Genomic DNA, 17,781 nt, shown 5'->3' with positions numbered 1-17,781 from the left:
TATGAAGAATAAGGAATGAATCTCAGCCCTTCAAATTTGCCAATCCTACGGCCAATAAATTATATGATTGCTGCGTTTTTTAATAGCTAAAAGGTTAGAATTGTAAAACTCTTATATGCTTATTTTTAGGTAACCGATGAATACTATAATTAAGCTAATTATATTCCTTTGAATTTAGGAAAGAGATCATACATATCCATTCTCATAATTTAAATTGCCAAGTAGTCAACGTATATTATTATGTAAATATATTTTTATAATCTCTTTGTATTTTTCTCCTTTTCTTATTCTACTTTAGTCTTTGCCTTGATTTGATCGACAATGATGGTTTATTGGTTTGGTTGGATATTATTCTTTATTCCAATTATTTTCATTTTTATTTTTGTTTTGTTTTTTCATGAACTTTATTTTTCTTTGCATCTTCATATATTTATTTTTTTATTTCATATAATTAGTTAACTTTTACGTTTTTTTGTCTTTCATAATAAATTTTTTAACATTAGTTCGAAAACAAGCAATTACATACATATTGATTTTTTTATGGATGACATTTCATTTTTTTTTTTTCATTTTTAGATTAAATAATGTGCAATTACGACATTATTTCAAAAACAAACAATTAGATATGTAATGATTTTTTGTATTTATTTATTATATTTGTATTACTTATTCACCAAAGAATTGAATCTATTCATTACATTTATTTATATATTTATTCATTATAATAATTTATTTATTCAATTAAATGTAAACAATATTCAACACGTATTCATTAAATTAACAAAACGTATTCATTAAGTTAACGCTTCGATTTCAAGCATGAATAAGTTCTGAATAATCTAGTGTACCTTTCGAATAACTACTATTCACTTATGAATAAGTTTTGAATAATCTAGTGTACCTTTCGAATAACTACTATTCAATTCTGAATAAAAATAAATTAGTTCTGAATAAATAGTATTCAGTAATGAATATCATTCAATAAGTTTTGAACATAAGTAAACAAAAGTAATCGAATATCTACTTTAACACTCTGAATAGTTGTTCAACTCATTCTAGAGACACAAATCCTGCTGACCAAACTCGACAGAGTTGACATTCATTCGCCAGAGCTGGACATCACTCGCCAGAGCTCATGCGACAGAATTGACAATCATTCGCCAGAGCTGACAATCATCCAGATGCCTCATTATCATTGCCCCTTCCAATGTTTACCTTATACCATAACATTTATGTAGATACTATTAAAACCTTAATGAATAAATAATTAAATTTAACGAGTTCCATTTCAATATGCACTTATTTAGTTTATAAGATAGTTTCTGAATAACATATCAAACATACTGAACAGAATAACTCGTTTTCTGAACAAACTAACAAATATTCTGAATAATAACTTCTACTTACTGAATAACTTAACAAATACACTGATCACATAATAATTACCTTACACCTAATTAATAAAAATAGCTTATGAATAACTAAACAAACATATATGAAATCAGGATAATATATTATTTGTTTTTAGGTGCAAAATGATTTATAATAAATTTTACAAATACAACTATAAGTTACACTGAATAAATATATGAATTTAACAAATAAACTACAATATATACTGAATAACACATAAGCTAACTGCATAATTCCTAAAATTATAGTGACTAATATTGATAATTCATCGAATAACACTTTATTATTAATCGAATAAGTAAAGCAAGAAACTGAATAAATAAACTAATACAACGAATATAGTATAGATATGTACAGTATAGTGAATATGTCACTATAAGATGTCGAATAGAAGTACAATTTTTCTGAATGAAAACAAATATTATACAAAACCAATACTTCATATTAACGGAACACAATTCGAGCACAGGCATGACGCTCCGATTCGGTCATAACGATCTAGCCTTTAAACTTATGTGTAACCTCATCATTGCAGCATCCAACTAGCAAGTATGTATTCGGAAACCTACAAATATACATAGCATCAATTAAGCACATTAATTCAAGCACAGCAAATTGCAAATCAACATAATCCTCACAGCAAAAAAATTAAGTTGACTAAGGAGTGAAATCACAACGAAAATCAGATAGCCACAACCACAAACTCTTAGAATTTCACCAACATCAGCAAGATCACCACACTAACCTAAAATCGAACAACTCACACCTCACGAAAGCTAAACTCCACGCTAATATCCCAATCCACCAAAAATTAAAAGCTAAACCGAGTCAATTAAACGAACACAGTAAAGATCAGGATCAAAACCATACGATTTTTTAGCTTGCTCGAGGGAGACGAATCGAAAATCTAAACCCTATTCACCAACCAACAAGAACAAATCGAAACCTAAAACCTAACAACAGCAACTTACACAGTTTCAGACGGCCAAAGCAATTCTTTGCCGCCGGATATCTGCAATGTCGCCGGCTAAATCAAAGCGCCGCTTTCACTGTTGTGGTTGGAGACGAATTGTGGCTGGTTGGAGAGGGAATCGCCTCTACTGTAGGGTTTCCAAAGTGAGTAGAGGTGGTTTGCAAAATCGTGGGGTGGGAAGAGTAACTTTCGGAAATGACAGTTCACTGAATAGCGAAAATTACATATACACCCCCATCTGACTTTTTTTTAGTATGTTTTAATTATTCAGAATTAAAAAAAAAAACGGAAATAATTATTAATTTGGTGTAATCCTCACCCTTAATCTATTCATATTGTATGGTTAAGATTAATTCTTTAATCTTTATACTAAGGGGATTCTTTGTAGATCCCTACCCTATATATATATATATAAATATAGATTAGTTGGGCTTTTTAGTTTCGGTTGCCTATGGTGTCCAATATTTTCCGTGTTAGCTCGGTTTAAATTGGGCTGGCAAGACAGAAAATAGCATCAACGTGCCCAATAAATTTTCTCACCGCCAATAATAGTACATATAAAATGCTTCATGTACAAGAATATTTGAAAATAATAAATTATCAACTGAGAATGTAATTTAACTATATGATATTACATTTTTCCACCGATTATTGACCTATTTTATTATTTTGATCTGTCCATTAATTCTGAACTCATTTCATTTTTGATAAGTTTACTTCACATATAATCCTCTAATTTTTTAAAAACAATATTGCCCTTTATTTATCAATATTGATATTGTTCAAATTATAAAAAAGGTGATACCTAGATTGCACAGGTGCGGAGGGGCGGGTGCGGGAGCGATATGATTCGGGTGCGGGGATACGGATTTTCAAAAATTATAGGGTGCGATTCGTGAAGGATACGTCTATTATATTTATAAATTTTATTTTATATAATTAATCAAATACATATATATTTATATATTTTATTATATATAATCAATCGAATTTAAAAATTAAAATAAAATTTGAAAGACTATACTAAAAGAACCCATTTAAAATAAAATAAAATCTAAAAAGCTATATTTAGGTCCATTTAAAATCAAATCAGTTAAAATCAATTAAAAGTAATGCACCCCTAAAAATATCATTTTAAAGAAGTGCTTAATATATGTTAGTGACACCAATTAAATGTTTAGTACTCCCTCCGTCCCAATATTCAAGTCCCGTATTCCTTTTTGAGCCGTCCCATGTAACAAGTCCCCTTTCCTTTTTTGGCTAAAATTAGGGATGAATTAGTAACTTAATTAGCTATACTATAAAACACAAAAATTAACCCTAAAACCTACCCACCCACCCGATCTGCCACTCTCTCTCTCCTCTCTTCTCTCTGACGCCTCCACCATCCTCACGCCTTCCTCCACCTTCCACCGCTTCCAACACCTTCCACCGCCTCGCACCTCCGCCGCCATCCTCTTGCACTGACGCCTCCACCATCCTCCTGCGACGCCTCTACCTTCCTCCTGCTCCGCCTCCAACGCCTCCGCCGCCTCGCGCCTCTGCGGGCTCCAACGCCGCCTCAGCCGCCGCCCTCCGCCTTCTTCCACCGCCTCGCGCCTTCGCCACCATCTTCCTGCGCCGCCTCCACCGCCATCCTCTTCCACCGCTTCCCACCTCTCCACCTTCACCGCCTCTACAACCATTTTCTTCGGCCGAACAAACAGAGCCACCACTGCGCCGGACTCCAACACCTCCGCGCTCCGCCGCCAACGCAACTCTACGCCGCCTCGCGCTTCCGTCTTCACGCATCTCCAACGCCACCGCCGCTTCGCGCCTCCTCCTGCGCCGCCTTCCACCGCGGGCAGATCTGCTCAAATAATTTAGGGATCTGCTCAAATATTTCTGTGTAAGGTGTTGGCCGATTTCGATTTTAATTTTGTGTGATGTTGGTGTTGGTTGTGATGTTGAGATAGCTCGAAGTTTAGTTCATTTCGTGCTTAATTAGGGTTTTTGATGTGGAAAAAATGGTGCAATGTTGTGTTTTTGGTAACAGATTATTGAAGCATTCAAGAGAAACAAAGAAAATCCAGTCTCCAGTTTTCATTGCATTGCTGATTTCGGTAATAGTTGCATTGGTGTTCTTCTTTGGAAACAATGGTGATAGGTCTAGTTTGATGCCTGACTTGGATTCCTGACTTGGAAACAATGGTGTTCTGCATTGTCAATTGAATTCCAGTTTTTTAATTTTGCTATATTTCTTGTTGTACTTGTATTAGTCAATTGAATTAGTAAATAAAATGACATTAAATAAAGCACTAATTATGTGGTCCCTACTACTTTTACATTAACTTTAATTCTCCTAAATACCCGTGCCCAAAAGAAAGGGGACTTCATTAACGGGACGGAGGGAGTAAAATTTGTTGCTTTTTTAATGCACTAAAAAGGTGCAGAGAGAGAAAAGCGGAGAGTTAGTGTGAAAAGGGTGGGATGGACTTTCAGCTTTAGAAGTTGGTTTGCGTGCCAGAAGTTCAATTTTTGGTTTCAACCTCTCTCTCTCTCTTTCCTCACAACCCGCCGCCCTCTCTCTCTAACTCTCTATCTGCTCCCTCATCTCTCTCTCTCTAACTCTCTATCTGCTCCCTCATCTCTCTCTCTCTCGAAATTGACCACGTCGCCACCCTCCTTCCGGCGAGAATCGTCGGCAGCCGCGCCCCCCTCACGACCCATCCACTCTTGCAACCGCCTCCCATCTGTCCTCCCTGACGACCCCTCACGCACTCACGCCCGCAGTTCACACAAAACTGAAAACGCAGCCGCCTCTACCCCTCAAAATTTCCGGCGAGATCCACTGGAAACATCGCCTCCTTCCCCTATATCTCTTCGGAACGACAGCTACGACTCAGCCGGAACGCCGCCATCGCCACCTCCCTCGCCACAGCCGGATTCGCGAGATTGGCGCACCCGATTCGCGAATCCTTTTTTTTTTTTCTTGATTTTTGGGGGGATTCGCCAGGTGGCGAATCCCGTGCGAATCCCACGCGAATCGCGCCCGCACCGGCGAATCCGTGCATTATAGGGTGATACCTTAACACACTCAATTAATTTCTTACAACTTATGCCATTATAAAATAAGTCAAGAATTAATGGACGGATGTGCGTGTGTTGGTAAAGTGGTAGGTGATTATTGCCTAAGGACCGAAGTCATAGGTTTGAGTTCACCGTTATGCGGTCTTTAAATTTCTTTATTTACTTGTGTAATTTATCAAAACAAAACAAAAAATTGGTGAACTGAGGGAGTAACTTATATGTCACCGTTACTTTAAGTTTGTTAAACATACACTACAAGAAAACGCGGCTCTAACGACCGAATTTTCGGTCGTTAAACTCGAAAAAACGGTCGTTACAGACCTAACGACCGAAACAACGACCGAAAACTGTGGTCGCCATTTTGTTCGTCGTGTGCTCTTCAACGACCGTTTTTTTTCGGTCGTTGAAATTCAACGACCGAAATTTAATTATAACGACCGTTTATTCGGTCTTTAAAACCGTAGCCAAGCTCCCAGGGACGACGAAAATCAGGGATTAGCGACCGAAATTCGGTCGTTGATCAACGACCGTTTTAAAACGGTCGTTGGTGATCTCTGAAGATCAACGACCGTTTTAAAACGGTCGTTGATCAACGACCGAATTACGGTCGCTAAGCCCTGATTTTCGGTCGTTAAACAACGACCGTTATTAAAACGGTCGTTGTTCTTCCGAAAGAATTAACGACCGTTTTTAACTCGGTCGTTGTTTAAAGACCGAAATTTCGGTCGTTATAGGTCGTTTTTCCTGTTTTTTCCGTCATTTCTTAACGACCGTTTTTTTTTTAAATTTCGGTCGTTTTTTTGTTTTTTTGTTTTTTTGTTTTGTATTCCTGTTTTCAATTATATAGCAATCTATAAATTATTCAAAATCATGAAGATGAGCAAAGTAGAAAGACATCAAATATAACAAAGTAGCAAATCATAAAATATGTCAACAAGTTTAGAAATTCAGTATTCAAAGTATAGTATCAAACAAACGATAGTAAATAATATAATCAGAGGTCCGGGTGGGTCCCATCAGAGGCGTCGGAGGGGGACTGTGCATGATATCCTCGCATGAGGAGGGCGATCTGGGCTTGCATCTCCTGTATAGCCTTGCTCTGAGCCTCCTCGCTCGCTCTCCTGACCTCTAGCTCCCTCTGTGTGGAGCTCAGCTCCTCCCTCAATGTAATGAGCTCATCTCTCGAGGCAACAGGGAAAGGAAACTGGGAGGTGCTAGTGGAGTGCGTGCTCGACGAATCGCCGCTCTCAGTAATCGCCCTAGACATCATCATGCCTAATCCCATGATGCGCCCCCTCGAATCAGGAGCGACGACCTCTCGGAAGATGCGCTCTACATCTACGGGCGTGACGTCTTCCTGTGTTTGGCGAAGCTCTGCCAATCGCCTCTCGACCTCCAACTACAATACAAAAATAGTTAGAATAGTTGTAAAATAATTTATTCGAACAAAGGAATTTAAACATACTAAATTAACGTCATACCCCGTGCTGCGCAGGTCGTCCAGCGGTATACTGTCCATTCTTATAATGCATCCGTCGAAAAGTCGCCCAAGTAGCCTCGTCAAAAGAAATATTGCTCTCCCGAGCCTGACAAAACACATTAAAAATATAAGTAACAATTTAGTAATGCATAAAAATTTTAAATAAAACGTTGTAAAGTTACCAGATGCTCAGCATGATCTAAAGCACTGCGCGACCCTCCATGATGGATAGCCATCCCTGTACCCGGACCGCCTGGCTCTGAGCGGCGATTCCTGGACGCCTGAGCAGACCTTGCCTGAGTATCAGGCAAAGCCCAATAAGCCCTCCAAGCTGCCTCAATGTTAGGCTGAAGATATTCAATCTTCTTCTTATGTATCAACAGGACCTTCTTGCAATTGCTGATGTAATCCTTGTACGCCACTCGAGCTGACTTAACCCACGCTTTCTTAATAACATGCCTGGTATGTTGCGTTTTATCCCAACAAAATGCTTTCTATTTAAAGATATTGCAAATAAGAAAAAAATTAGTATTGTGATTGTTTGTTTAGAATATAAAAATTGTATATGAGATGATCGTACCTCAAACTCATCAAAATAAAAATCCCTCATCCCCTCAGTCAAATTCTTCCAATTGGTGCCACTTTCATGTGGCATACCTTGAAAGCTATCAGTCGCCCTAGCCCGAATAGCTCCAGTCGGCCTCAGAATACTTAAAGTGTTGAAATTAAATTTAGAATTAATGTACAAAACAATTTGAAGTTAACTGATACATTGTGAAACGTACCTACGAGTGAAATAAACCCATGTCCGCCCATCACTAGCAACACGTTCCTCCTCCACATTAGGGTTTTCATCCACTGGCGGCCTATTATCGAAAATAGGACCAGAACCGGATGGACCCGAACCAGATGGAGTAGAACCGGATGGACCCGAACCAGATGGAGTAGAACCGGATGGATTAGACCCGGATTGAGTAGAAGCATCCATCTATATCCAAATTTGAAGTAATTAGTACATTAGTTTATTATTTAACACATTAAATATATAAAATGTTCAAATATGTTTTATTTGAAGTCATTAATTACTCAATCTGATTCAGTGTTAGAAGACTCGGGGGATTGTAAAATAAGGTCTTCATCATCTTCATCATCATCATCATCATGATCTATGTCCACCTCGCCTCCATGTGGATGAACCATTGTTGAAATGTCATCTATATTCGTAAGAGATATTCTGCCTACGACTTCCTCTTGAAAAGGCAAAGACGTTGTTGGAAGTTCAGTTGTGGAAACTTCAACAACTGGCCTTGCTTTCACTTTACAAGCGGCCAACCAATTGCTTCTGTTGTTATTTTTACTTGGATACAAGCAATAATAAACTTGTGCAGCTTGATTGGCGAGGATAAATGGTTCGTATTTGGAATAACGACGATTCTTGTGCACCGAAACCAGATTGAAGTCACGATCAATGTCGGTTCCAGTTGGAGTTTGAGGGTCAAACCACTCACATTTGAATAATGTGGTTGTTTTTATTGGTAGCCCAGGATACTCTAGGACAACAACCTCTAACAAACGACCATAGAAATCTAACTGGACACCGTTCAACACTGAACCCTTAACGCACAATCCACTATTATCAGTTGATTTCTTCGAGCCATAAGAAACCGTATGAAATTTGAATCCGTTGACAAAGAATCCTTGGTATGTAGTAACTCTGTGCAGAGGTCCCAATGACAAATGATGCAAAAATGAATTGACTAGCCCATTTGTTGGATTTGAAGCCTATTCAATGAAAGAAACTGATTAGTTACAAACAATTGTAGTATACTTTGACATAATACGTTGAGTTGAAGTTCATTGGATGAAAGAACTTACATATGCTTTGAACCATGTGGGAAATTCTTTCTCAAGTTTCTGTTGAAGTTCATTGGATGAAATATCACGAAATTTGGCCCGCATTTCATCCTCAAACAACCTATTGATTAATATATATCATATTTATTAAACAACCTATGTGTAGATTAATAAATTTAATAACATATGCTTTGTACATACCCTGTGTAGGTTTCTGTAACTTCTGTGCAATTGTTTAGCACGTACAAATGGGCGGCGTCGTGCTCTTTAGGTTCTAGAAATCTAGTTGTCATCTTTCCAAATGGTCTCCCAACATACTTGAAGACAGACAACATGTCAGGGATCACATCAACACCACTACCTTCAAAGTTTCGAGGTACATTCCGTTGCTTTGTCTTAACATGATCTTCAAAGTAATAACAACAGAATGCTGTAGCCTCTTCCACAAGATAAGCATTTGTAATTGATCCTTCAACTTTGGCTTTGTTTTTAACTGTTTTCTTCAACTTTCCCAAGTACCTCTCAAATGGATACATCCATCTATACTGTACAGGGCCTGCCATCATAGCCTCATCGGCCAAGTGTATTGGAAGATGCTCCATAGAGTCGAAGAAACTAGGAGGGAAGATTCTTTCCAACTTACAGAGAATGACAGGAATATTTTTTTGCATCTGAAGAAGATTGTCAACTTGAATGTTTGGTGAAGTCAAATCTTTGAAAAAGAGACAAAGATCTGTAATTGTTTTCCACACATTGAATGGTAGAAGATCTTTTAGTGCGACCGGCAATACTCGTTGCATCATCACGTGACAATCGTGACTCTTCATACCAAACATTTGAAGTGTACTCAAGTTGACACATCTACCCAACGAGGATACATAGCCATCAGGAAATCTAAGCCCTTCAATCCACTTAAGTAAGATTCTTTTCTCATCATTATCAAGCATATAACATGCTTTAGGGTACTTTCCTGTTTGTTCATTGGCTTCTAACTCAGGTCTGCGACAAAACCTATTCAATTCTTCGCGAGATTTGGCCGTATCCTTTGTTTTGCCTTTAGTGTTCATAATGGTGTTGAACAAATTATCAAAGACGTTCTTTTCTATATGCATAACATCAAGATTATGACGTATAAGCAACGAACTCCAATATGGCAAATCCCAGAATATACTTTTTTTCCTCCAACCTGATTCATAAGTTCTTTGTCGTTTAGATATCCGTAATCGAGTCTCTTCAACTGTCAATTCTGTTACTTTTTTAATCCCCAATCCCTCAATCTCAGCCAACAACTGGTACCCATTTTTTGTTTGTGGAGGACCTTTTCTTACTTGAGCATTTTTTATAAACGCATATTTGTTGCGTCGAAAAGGATGATCAGTGGGTAAGAACCTCCTATGACAGTCAAACCAGGATTGTTTACCACTCAAAGGTAATCGAAAAGAATCTGTATCATCACAACAACGTGGACATGCCAATCTACCAGCTGTACTCCAACCAGAAAGCATAGAATAAGCGGGAAAGTCACTAATTGTCCACAAAAGTGCAGCACGCATTTGGAAATTATTCTTCAATGATATGTCATACGCTTGGACACCCACTTCCCAAAGATGAGATAACTCAGCAATCAACGGTTGAAGAAAAACATCAATCATATCCTTTGGATTGTGTGGCCCAGGGACGACAGCAGTGAGAAATATGTGTTGTTCTCTCATGCACATCCAAGGAGGAAGATTGTATGGAGTAAGTAGGATTGGCCATGAGGAATATTGCTTTCCAAAATTGTTGAATGGCGAGAATCCGCCAGTACAAAGCCCCAATCTCACATTTCTGACCTCAGCCGCAAAATCAGGAAATGTGTTGTCAAAATGTTTCCATGCAGGTGAGTCTGCAGGGTGTCTCACCACACCATCATTAACTGATGTAGCATGCCATCGCATATCAGCTGCTGTTGCTTTAGATGCATATAACCTTTGCAATCTTGGAGTGATGGGAAAGTAATGCATCTGACTTACTGCAACTAGGCGTCGTTGACGACTACCACTGGGACCAGAAGATTCTTTGTAACGGTTTGCATCGCAAAACTTACACTCGTTCAAGCTTTCATCATCCCCCCAAAAAAGCATACAATTATTACGACAACAATCAATCTTCTCAACTGGCAAACCCATCCCACGAAGCAATTTCTTTGCACTGTAGAAATCTCCAGTCACCAAATTATTATCGGGAACTATTTCTTTAATCAACTCCAAAATCTGATCAAAACATCGCTCAGACATATTATTATCAGATTTTAAACTCATCAATCGAGCTACAAGAGATAATTGGGTATGGGTTTTACAGCCAGGCCACAACTCTCTATCAGCCGCCTTTAACATATCATACAAATGTTGGGCTGTTGGGTTTGGAGATTCTTCAATTAGATCATCGACATTGTGAAATTGAGCTGTCGCTACATCCATCACCATCGTCTCATAACGATTAACTTCTCTATCTTCCTCAATGGTTACAATACGCCTAGCAACATCAGGGACTTGCACTAACGCTTCACCATGCATCGTCCATATATGGTATCTAGGGATAAAACCATTCTTTGCCAAGTGAACCCTAACAGTCATTGGAGTATCAAATTTTTTGTTCTTACATTTCGTGCATGGGCATTTGATCTTATTTCCAATCATTAAGTCCGGTCGAGAAAGTGCATAATGGATAAATACTTCCAATCCATCCATGAACTCTCCTGTTAGACTACCTTGAGCATATCGCCTATACATCCACCCTCTATCTAAACTCATGTTTATATTTCCTGCATTCATATATTATTAATGTTTTAATTAGTTCACACATTAGATATAAAATTAAGATGATGAATAAGAGTGGAAATTAAGATTAGAAATTAAGATTAAGATTAAGATAAGGATTAGGAATTAAGATTAAGATTATGAAATGAGATTAATATTTGAATTAGGAATTAAGATTAAGATTAGGATTATGAAAGGAGATTAAGATTAGTATTTGGAATTAAAATTAAGAGTATGATTAAGAAAGGAGATTAAGATTTGGATTAGGAATTAAGAACTCAAATAAGGTCGGAGATTAGGATTATAGAAGGATGACCGAAGATTACGATTAGGATTTCAAGAAGGATGATTGAAGATTGAAATTTCAACACAACAACAAAACCAAGGCGGTAGTCATTGCTACCGCCTCCGCCTCTCCCCCACCGGCGGCCCAAACTCCAATTAATCACAATCATACTTAATCGCCTCTCCCCCACCGGCGAAACTATCATGCTTAATTATAATTAAAACATGCTCAACGCAATTAATCATGCTAAATCATATATTTCGCCTCTCCCCCACCGGCGATAAAGCGAATTAAATAAATTTAAACATTATAAGTTCTTTAAATAGAAATTAAGCTTCCTAAGTTCTTTAAATAGAAATGAACCTAACTAAGTTCTTTAAATAGAAATGAACCTAACTAAGTTCTTTAAATAGAGATTAACCTAACTAAGTTCTTTAACTAAATCTAATATATATAAACCTAACTAAGTTATTTAAATAAATCTAATATTTACAAATAAACCTAACTAAGTTCTTTAAATAAATCTTATAAAATAAATTATCTTACTAAGTTCTTGTTCTTTAAACAAATCAAATACAAATGAACATATATATAATTAACATATAATTTCACATTACATTCAAACTAAATTCACATTAATTCACATATACTATACAACACAACAACCAAATTTCACATTAATTCATACTAATATAATTAACATAAATTTGAAACATAGCCTACATTAATTCACATATAATTTATACTAAGTTCTATGTAAATTTCACATTAATTCACATATAATTAACCTAAATTCATATATACTAACATATCAATATTAACCTAAATTCAAATTAATAGCCTACATTATATAAGTTACACGAACTAACCTACAATCTCTTATTCCGGCAACGGCAGGAGCTTTCCGGCGAGGGCAGGGGCGGTCCGGCGAGGGCAGGGGGCTGGGAATTAGAGTTAGGGTTAATAATTGATGAAATCTATAAAAAATAATTAATTAACTTACCGTAGAGTATCACGTCGACGGAGAGCAGCGGCGTCGGACGGAGAGCGGCGGCGGCGGCGCGTCGGACGGAGAGGAGCAGCAGCGGTCGCGTCGCGTCGGACGGAGAGAAGCAGCAGCGGTCGCGTCGGACGGAGAGGAGCAGCAGCGGCGGCGTCCGGTGGAGGTGGCCGTTCGATGGACGGAGGCGGCGGTGTCGGGAACGGCGAAATCGGCGGAAGGAGGTGGAGAATCGGAGGAGGAAAGGGTGGAGAAGAAAATGGGGGAAAAATTAGAAAACCTAAGTTAAGTCCGCGAATTCAACGACCGAATTTCAATTTAACGACCGTTTTTCGGTCGTTGCTAATTTTAATTAAAATATTAATAATTTTCGGTATACAACGACCGAAACACGGTCGTTATAAATAATTATTTCGGTCGTTAATATTAAATATATTTAAATAAATTAAAATACAACGACCGTTAAAAAACGGTCGTTAAATATTTCCGAAAACTTAAAAATATCAGAACTCAAATTTAAATAAATTAAAATACAACGACCGTTAGAAACGGTCGTTACATTAAAAATATATCAAAATTCAAAAAAAAAACCAACGACCGTAAAAACGGTCGTAGTTACGGTCGTTATAAGTTAACGACCGTTTCGTTCGGTCGTAGGAAATAAAAAAAATAAGATTTAAAATATTAAACAAAACGGTCGTTAATATTAAAATTTCGGTCGTTACGGCCGCCTTTTTAACGACCGAAATTTTCGGTCGTTAATTTCGGTCGTTGGAGTCGCTGTTTCTTGTAGTGATAATTCCCCGATTTAGTGGAGATAAATGTACAAATATATTTGAAAATAATAAATTATCAACGAGAATTAATGTAATTTTAACTACTAGTATATGATATTATCTTCGTCCACTAATTGTTGATTCATTTTGTCATTTTGGTTCGTCCACCAATTCTTAAACCCAATTATATAACAACATGAGGAGAAATATTTTATTTCAAAACATATACTCCCTTCGTTCCACTATTTGCATCACGTTTTTCATTTTGATTCGTCTCATTATTTTTATTTATTTTTGCATAAGATAAGAATTAACTCTTGAAAAGAGACGAATCCTATCAATTTTATTCCATTTTTATACTTTTTCTTATTTTTTGTGCTGAAAAGAAAGAGCCACAAATATCTGGATAGAAAGAATAGTAGGAGTATTCAAAATTCCTAATCAATGCTGACTTGCAATACAGAAAGCTTCTGTTAGAAAAACAACAAAATAATTCCACTACTTATTTCCTGTATATGAGACTATGAGTAATACTCAGAGCTTCAACATATCTAAAAAAAATGCCTCAAAAGAGTCCAAAATTGCCACAAAAGGAAAAAGAAAAGAAACGAATCCAAATTCACAAACAATGTGTATGGCACAATGCAATAACCAACTTCTAGGTTGATCCCTTTTCATTATACTGCAGATACGATATTTGCCTTTGAAGCTTCATCTGCTTATAAAAATTAGCGATAAATTCTTCCGCCTTCAAATCAACTTCTTCATCGCCAATATTCACTTCCTCATCCTCATCATCCTCCTCCTCCGCGCCGTAGCCATAAATTTCATCACGATCGTCGTCAAACTCGAAATCGTAGTCGAAGTCGACGTGGGGTTTGATGCATGGTATGTGCGGCATCTTGAATCGAAGCGAGGAAGGGCGGTGCATCTTGACGTGTATCACCGGAGTGTCGTCGAACGACAGCTCCCGCTCGCCGTAGACGAGCGGCGGCGCGTGGTGGTGCGAGTGGCGGAGCTTCCTGATCCCCTTCTGCAGCAGGCTCATGTTTATCGCCAACCGATTTTTGAAAACCCCGCCCCTCCGGGCCCACAGCAGAGCCAGCCGGATCACGTCCCACGCCCTCCGGCTTCTCACTGAACTCTTTCTCGACATTTTTCTTTTTTGCCGATCTCCAACTTTTGTGTTATTTGCGTGTGTGTGTGTGTGAAAAAAAGAGTTTTGCTTTCGTGAGATGTGATGGGAAAATGTGGAGGTATTTATAGAGGAGCTGTGATTGGATTTTTGTTAACGTTACGCGGTCTGAACGTAGGAAAATAAATATTTTTTAATTTTAATTTTGTTTTATTTTCGAATTTAGGGTGGTTGTGTGGAAAATAATGTCTTGTGTTAATGTTTTTAAGTAAAATGGGCGGCGCGAAACCTGGTTGTCGACGCGTCTCTACGCGGCCATAGCATGTTATTTTGTTTCCTAAATTGCCCCTGGACCAGCAGCAAAAAGGAAAGTTTTGTGGAAAATTAAGCAGCAATTCACGAAAATAAATGCCGTACCACTGTACCAGTAATTACTAGAAAAATAAGATTTATTTTCAAGAGAATTTCCCATCTATAGAAAAATTAGTTATACATATTTTAGGTTTAGTATAGTGAGTGACAGACTTTTCGTTTGTTACAAATTTAATTTCATGTATGATACTAGGCCTAATTTGCTCGAATGTGAGAACCACCATTTATAACTTCCGCGTCTAATTAAAAAATTAACACAAAAACTCTTGTAAAATCGATTTTACGGTAACATCGATTTCACAATGACACTACTTCAACATACAAATGACACTGTAACATTTTAAAGTGTCATTTATATGTTGAAGAAATGTCATTCGCAAAACCGATTTCACGAGAGACCACCAGAAAAATTAAACCAATTGTCAAATATATAAATTAATAGTACTATATTTGTGTATGAAGATGAAAATTAAAGTAATGCTCCAACAAAAACGAAGGGATGTACCTCATTCGTTTTTTATTGAATGTCTTCATCGGTTAAATTACACATCAATAAAATGAGGAAATTTGCATTTGTAATTTTATTAATTATCATGATAAATGCATGTACACAACTTATTTATTTATTTATTTATTTCAAAAATATTAATTAAAGATAAAATGAACAAAATGTCATAATTATATTTTTAAATTTTAAAATGAAACACTTGTTAGAAAATAAAAAATATATACTCCTACAAAGTAGAAACTCAATACTCAATAAAAAATGGAGGGAGTATAGTTCAAGATCTAACTTAAGGGTATCTCCAGTGAAAATAAATTAATTCGTTTCGGTCGTATCATGTTGCAATAATTAATTCCTACTACAATTTTATCAACATTTTCTGCTACATGATTTAACTCGGCACGGTGCAATCATTAATAGCTTACTTAACAGTACAATGATACAATGGATTCATAAATTCGTAAGTACAATAATTGTGGGCACTTATTTTATAAAAAAATAAAATAATAACATATATACATATAAGAGCATCCGCAATGGCCAATGGGCTTACTTGATAGCTTACTTGATAGGGGAGGATCACATTGAATAAGTAGTGCTGCATTGGGGTTACTTGATAGCCTACTTGATTTTTTTAGTTTTTAAAGAGAAGAGAGAGATTTTTAAAGAGGAGAAAAGAATTTAAAAAAAATAAATTAAATTACTCGTGCATACTCGAATGATCGAGTAGGCCTCGAGTAAGGCCCCCCTGTAACGCCTTACTCAAGTGCAACGCTCTACTCGAGTAGGCGCTCGAGTAGATGCGTTGCAAATGCTCTAATGTCCGTTTTGTTATTTTTTTTAGGTGGTCTCCTGTACACCTAAGTGTACCGTACACCCGAGTTGTACCCGACATGAATCCTGACCCATTTGAACTATATTCATGATTCATTTTTTCTTGAAATAACACTAACACTAACACGATCTTAGAATGACACTAACACTATTTTGTTTTGCAAATTACACAATTTCGAAAATAACACTAACATTATTTTGTTTTACAAATGACACTATTTCGAAAATGACACTAATATTGTATTAATGAAATGACACTAACACTATATCGAAATGACACTAACACTTGACATTCGAGTAGGATAATCCAGTTAAGTCAGATCCAGATCAGGATCCGTATACGACCTAGATATACTGTACACCTGGATGTACAGGAGATTTTTTTTTTTTTTTTTCTATGTAACTTGACTCTTAATTGATATAAATATTTTCTTTGAAATAATAGGAACATTTGCAGTCATATACTTATATATTAACCAAAACAAAATTTTTAGACAATTATGAAAAGAAAAACCCATTAAGTAATAAAAGGGGCAGTTTTGGGCAAAGGTAAAAATCGGTGGATGATTTTTTTTTCTTTTTTCTTTTACAAGAAATCGGTGGATGATTAGAAAGTGGAAAAACGCAGTTATCCAGCTAAGCATATAATTTGTTGAGGTTAGTTATATTCCATATTTTTATACATAGTTCACGTATTAGTAAGTTTGTTTCTATTTACGTTCTCAAAAAAAAAAGTTTCTATTTACGTGTATTCAACGCGTTTCTATTTACAATTATGTACATAAAAAAGCTAATCTATATCTATATATATAAAAGCTCAACTACTTATATAAATAGTAAATTATGTTTTTTCGCCAAAATCACTTCACATTATGATTGTGTATCAATTATAATTTCAAAAAATTAATTATAACATAATCATAGCTCTATAATTTATTAGATTAGTTATTTTTAATCTCTTAAATATGATATAGGTAATAGTTATATTATATACTCCCTCCGTCCCGGCTTTTGGTATCCAGTTGAGAACGACACGAATTTTAATAAAGTAATTGATGTGTTGTGAGTGGAATAAGGGTCACACATTTTATGTGAGAGTTAAAATAATTAAAGTGGAGTAAGGGCCCTACCTACTTTTACCAAAAATAGAAATGGATACTAAAATATGGGACGACCAAAAAAGGAAAGTTGGATACTAAAAGCTGGGATGGAGGGAGTATAATTTTTTAAAATGAAATATATAGTACATATTTTTGTATAAAATGATCACGCATGTTCAGTAAATG

At 36.4% G+C, this 17,781-nt stretch overlaps 2 protein-coding genes and 1 long non-coding RNA gene across 5 annotated transcripts; all 3 read right to left on the bottom strand.

The window, feature by feature from the left end:
* Positions 1 to 1,729: 1,729 nt before the first annotated feature.
* LOC130995401 (uncharacterized) lies at positions 1,730 to 2,521 on the bottom strand. The gene is made up of 2 exons (XR_009092145.1): positions 2,385 to 2,521; positions 1,730 to 1,978 (listed from the first exon to the last, which is right to left on the bottom strand). It is a non-coding gene; the product is annotated as an uncharacterized LOC130995401 (long non-coding RNA).
* A 3,811-nt stretch (positions 2,522 to 6,332) lies between these two features.
* Positions 6,333 to 13,463, bottom strand: LOC130995395 (uncharacterized). 3 transcript variants are annotated; one of them, XM_057920665.1, is made up of 7 exons: positions 12,877 to 13,463; positions 12,743 to 12,814; positions 7,721 to 7,923; positions 7,516 to 7,645; positions 7,118 to 7,429; positions 6,937 to 7,041; positions 6,333 to 6,854 (listed from the first exon to the last, which is right to left on the bottom strand). In XM_057920665.1, the coding sequence occupies exons 3-7, from the start codon at positions 7,921 to 7,923 to the stop codon at positions 6,450 to 6,452; spliced, it is 1,155 nt and encodes a 384-aa protein (XP_057776648.1). In that variant the 5' UTR covers positions 12,743 to 12,814; positions 12,877 to 13,463; the 3' UTR covers positions 6,333 to 6,449. The 3 variants fall into 3 exon arrangements, with proteins under 3 accessions (XP_057776648.1, XP_057776649.1, XP_057776647.1); XM_057920666.1 differs by lacking the exons at positions 12,743 to 12,814; positions 12,877 to 13,463 and adding an exon at positions 8,022 to 8,158; XM_057920664.1 differs by lacking the exons at positions 6,333 to 6,854; positions 6,937 to 7,041; positions 7,118 to 7,429; ... (1 more) ...; positions 12,743 to 12,814; positions 12,877 to 13,463 and adding exons at positions 8,022 to 8,717; positions 8,811 to 8,910; positions 8,991 to 10,561 and having other exon boundaries at positions 7,794 to 7,923.
* A 589-nt stretch (positions 13,464 to 14,052) lies between these two features.
* LOC130995399 (uncharacterized) lies at positions 14,053 to 14,899 on the bottom strand. The gene has a single exon (XM_057920670.1). It carries the CDS (start codon positions 14,803 to 14,805, stop codon positions 14,308 to 14,310), a length of 498 nt encoding a protein of 165 aa, XP_057776653.1. The 5' UTR covers positions 14,806 to 14,899; the 3' UTR covers positions 14,053 to 14,307.
* Positions 14,900 to 17,781: the final 2,882 nt, after the last annotated feature.

This window comes from Salvia miltiorrhiza, chromosome 7, assembly GCF_028751815.1.
Source record: "Salvia miltiorrhiza cultivar Shanhuang (shh) chromosome 7, IMPLAD_Smil_shh, whole genome shotgun sequence".
Classification (NCBI taxonomy): domain Eukaryota; kingdom Viridiplantae; phylum Streptophyta; class Magnoliopsida; order Lamiales; family Lamiaceae; genus Salvia; species Salvia miltiorrhiza.
Note: the sequence above shows the minus strand (reverse complement) of the source record. Positions and strands in the feature narration are given on the sequence as shown.

Excerpts from the sequence above, each read along its gene's own strand:
- LOC130995395 (XM_057920664.1), bottom strand. The coding sequence starts at position 10,507 with ATGTGCATGAGAGAACAACACATATTTCTCACTGCTGTCGTCCCTGGG. Across the intron at positions 8,911-8,990 it reads GTTACAGAAACCTACACAGG|GTTGTTTGAGGATGAAATGC; the intron begins GTATGTACAAAG and ends ATTAATCAATAG. Across the intron at positions 8,718-8,810 it reads CCACATGGTTCAAAGCATAT|GCTTCAAATCCAACAAATGG; the intron begins GTAAGTTCTTTC and ends TTCATTGAATAG.
- LOC130995399 (XM_057920670.1), bottom strand. The coding sequence starts at position 14,805 with ATGTCGAGAAAGAGTTCAGTGAGAAGCCGGAGGGCGTGGGACGTGATC.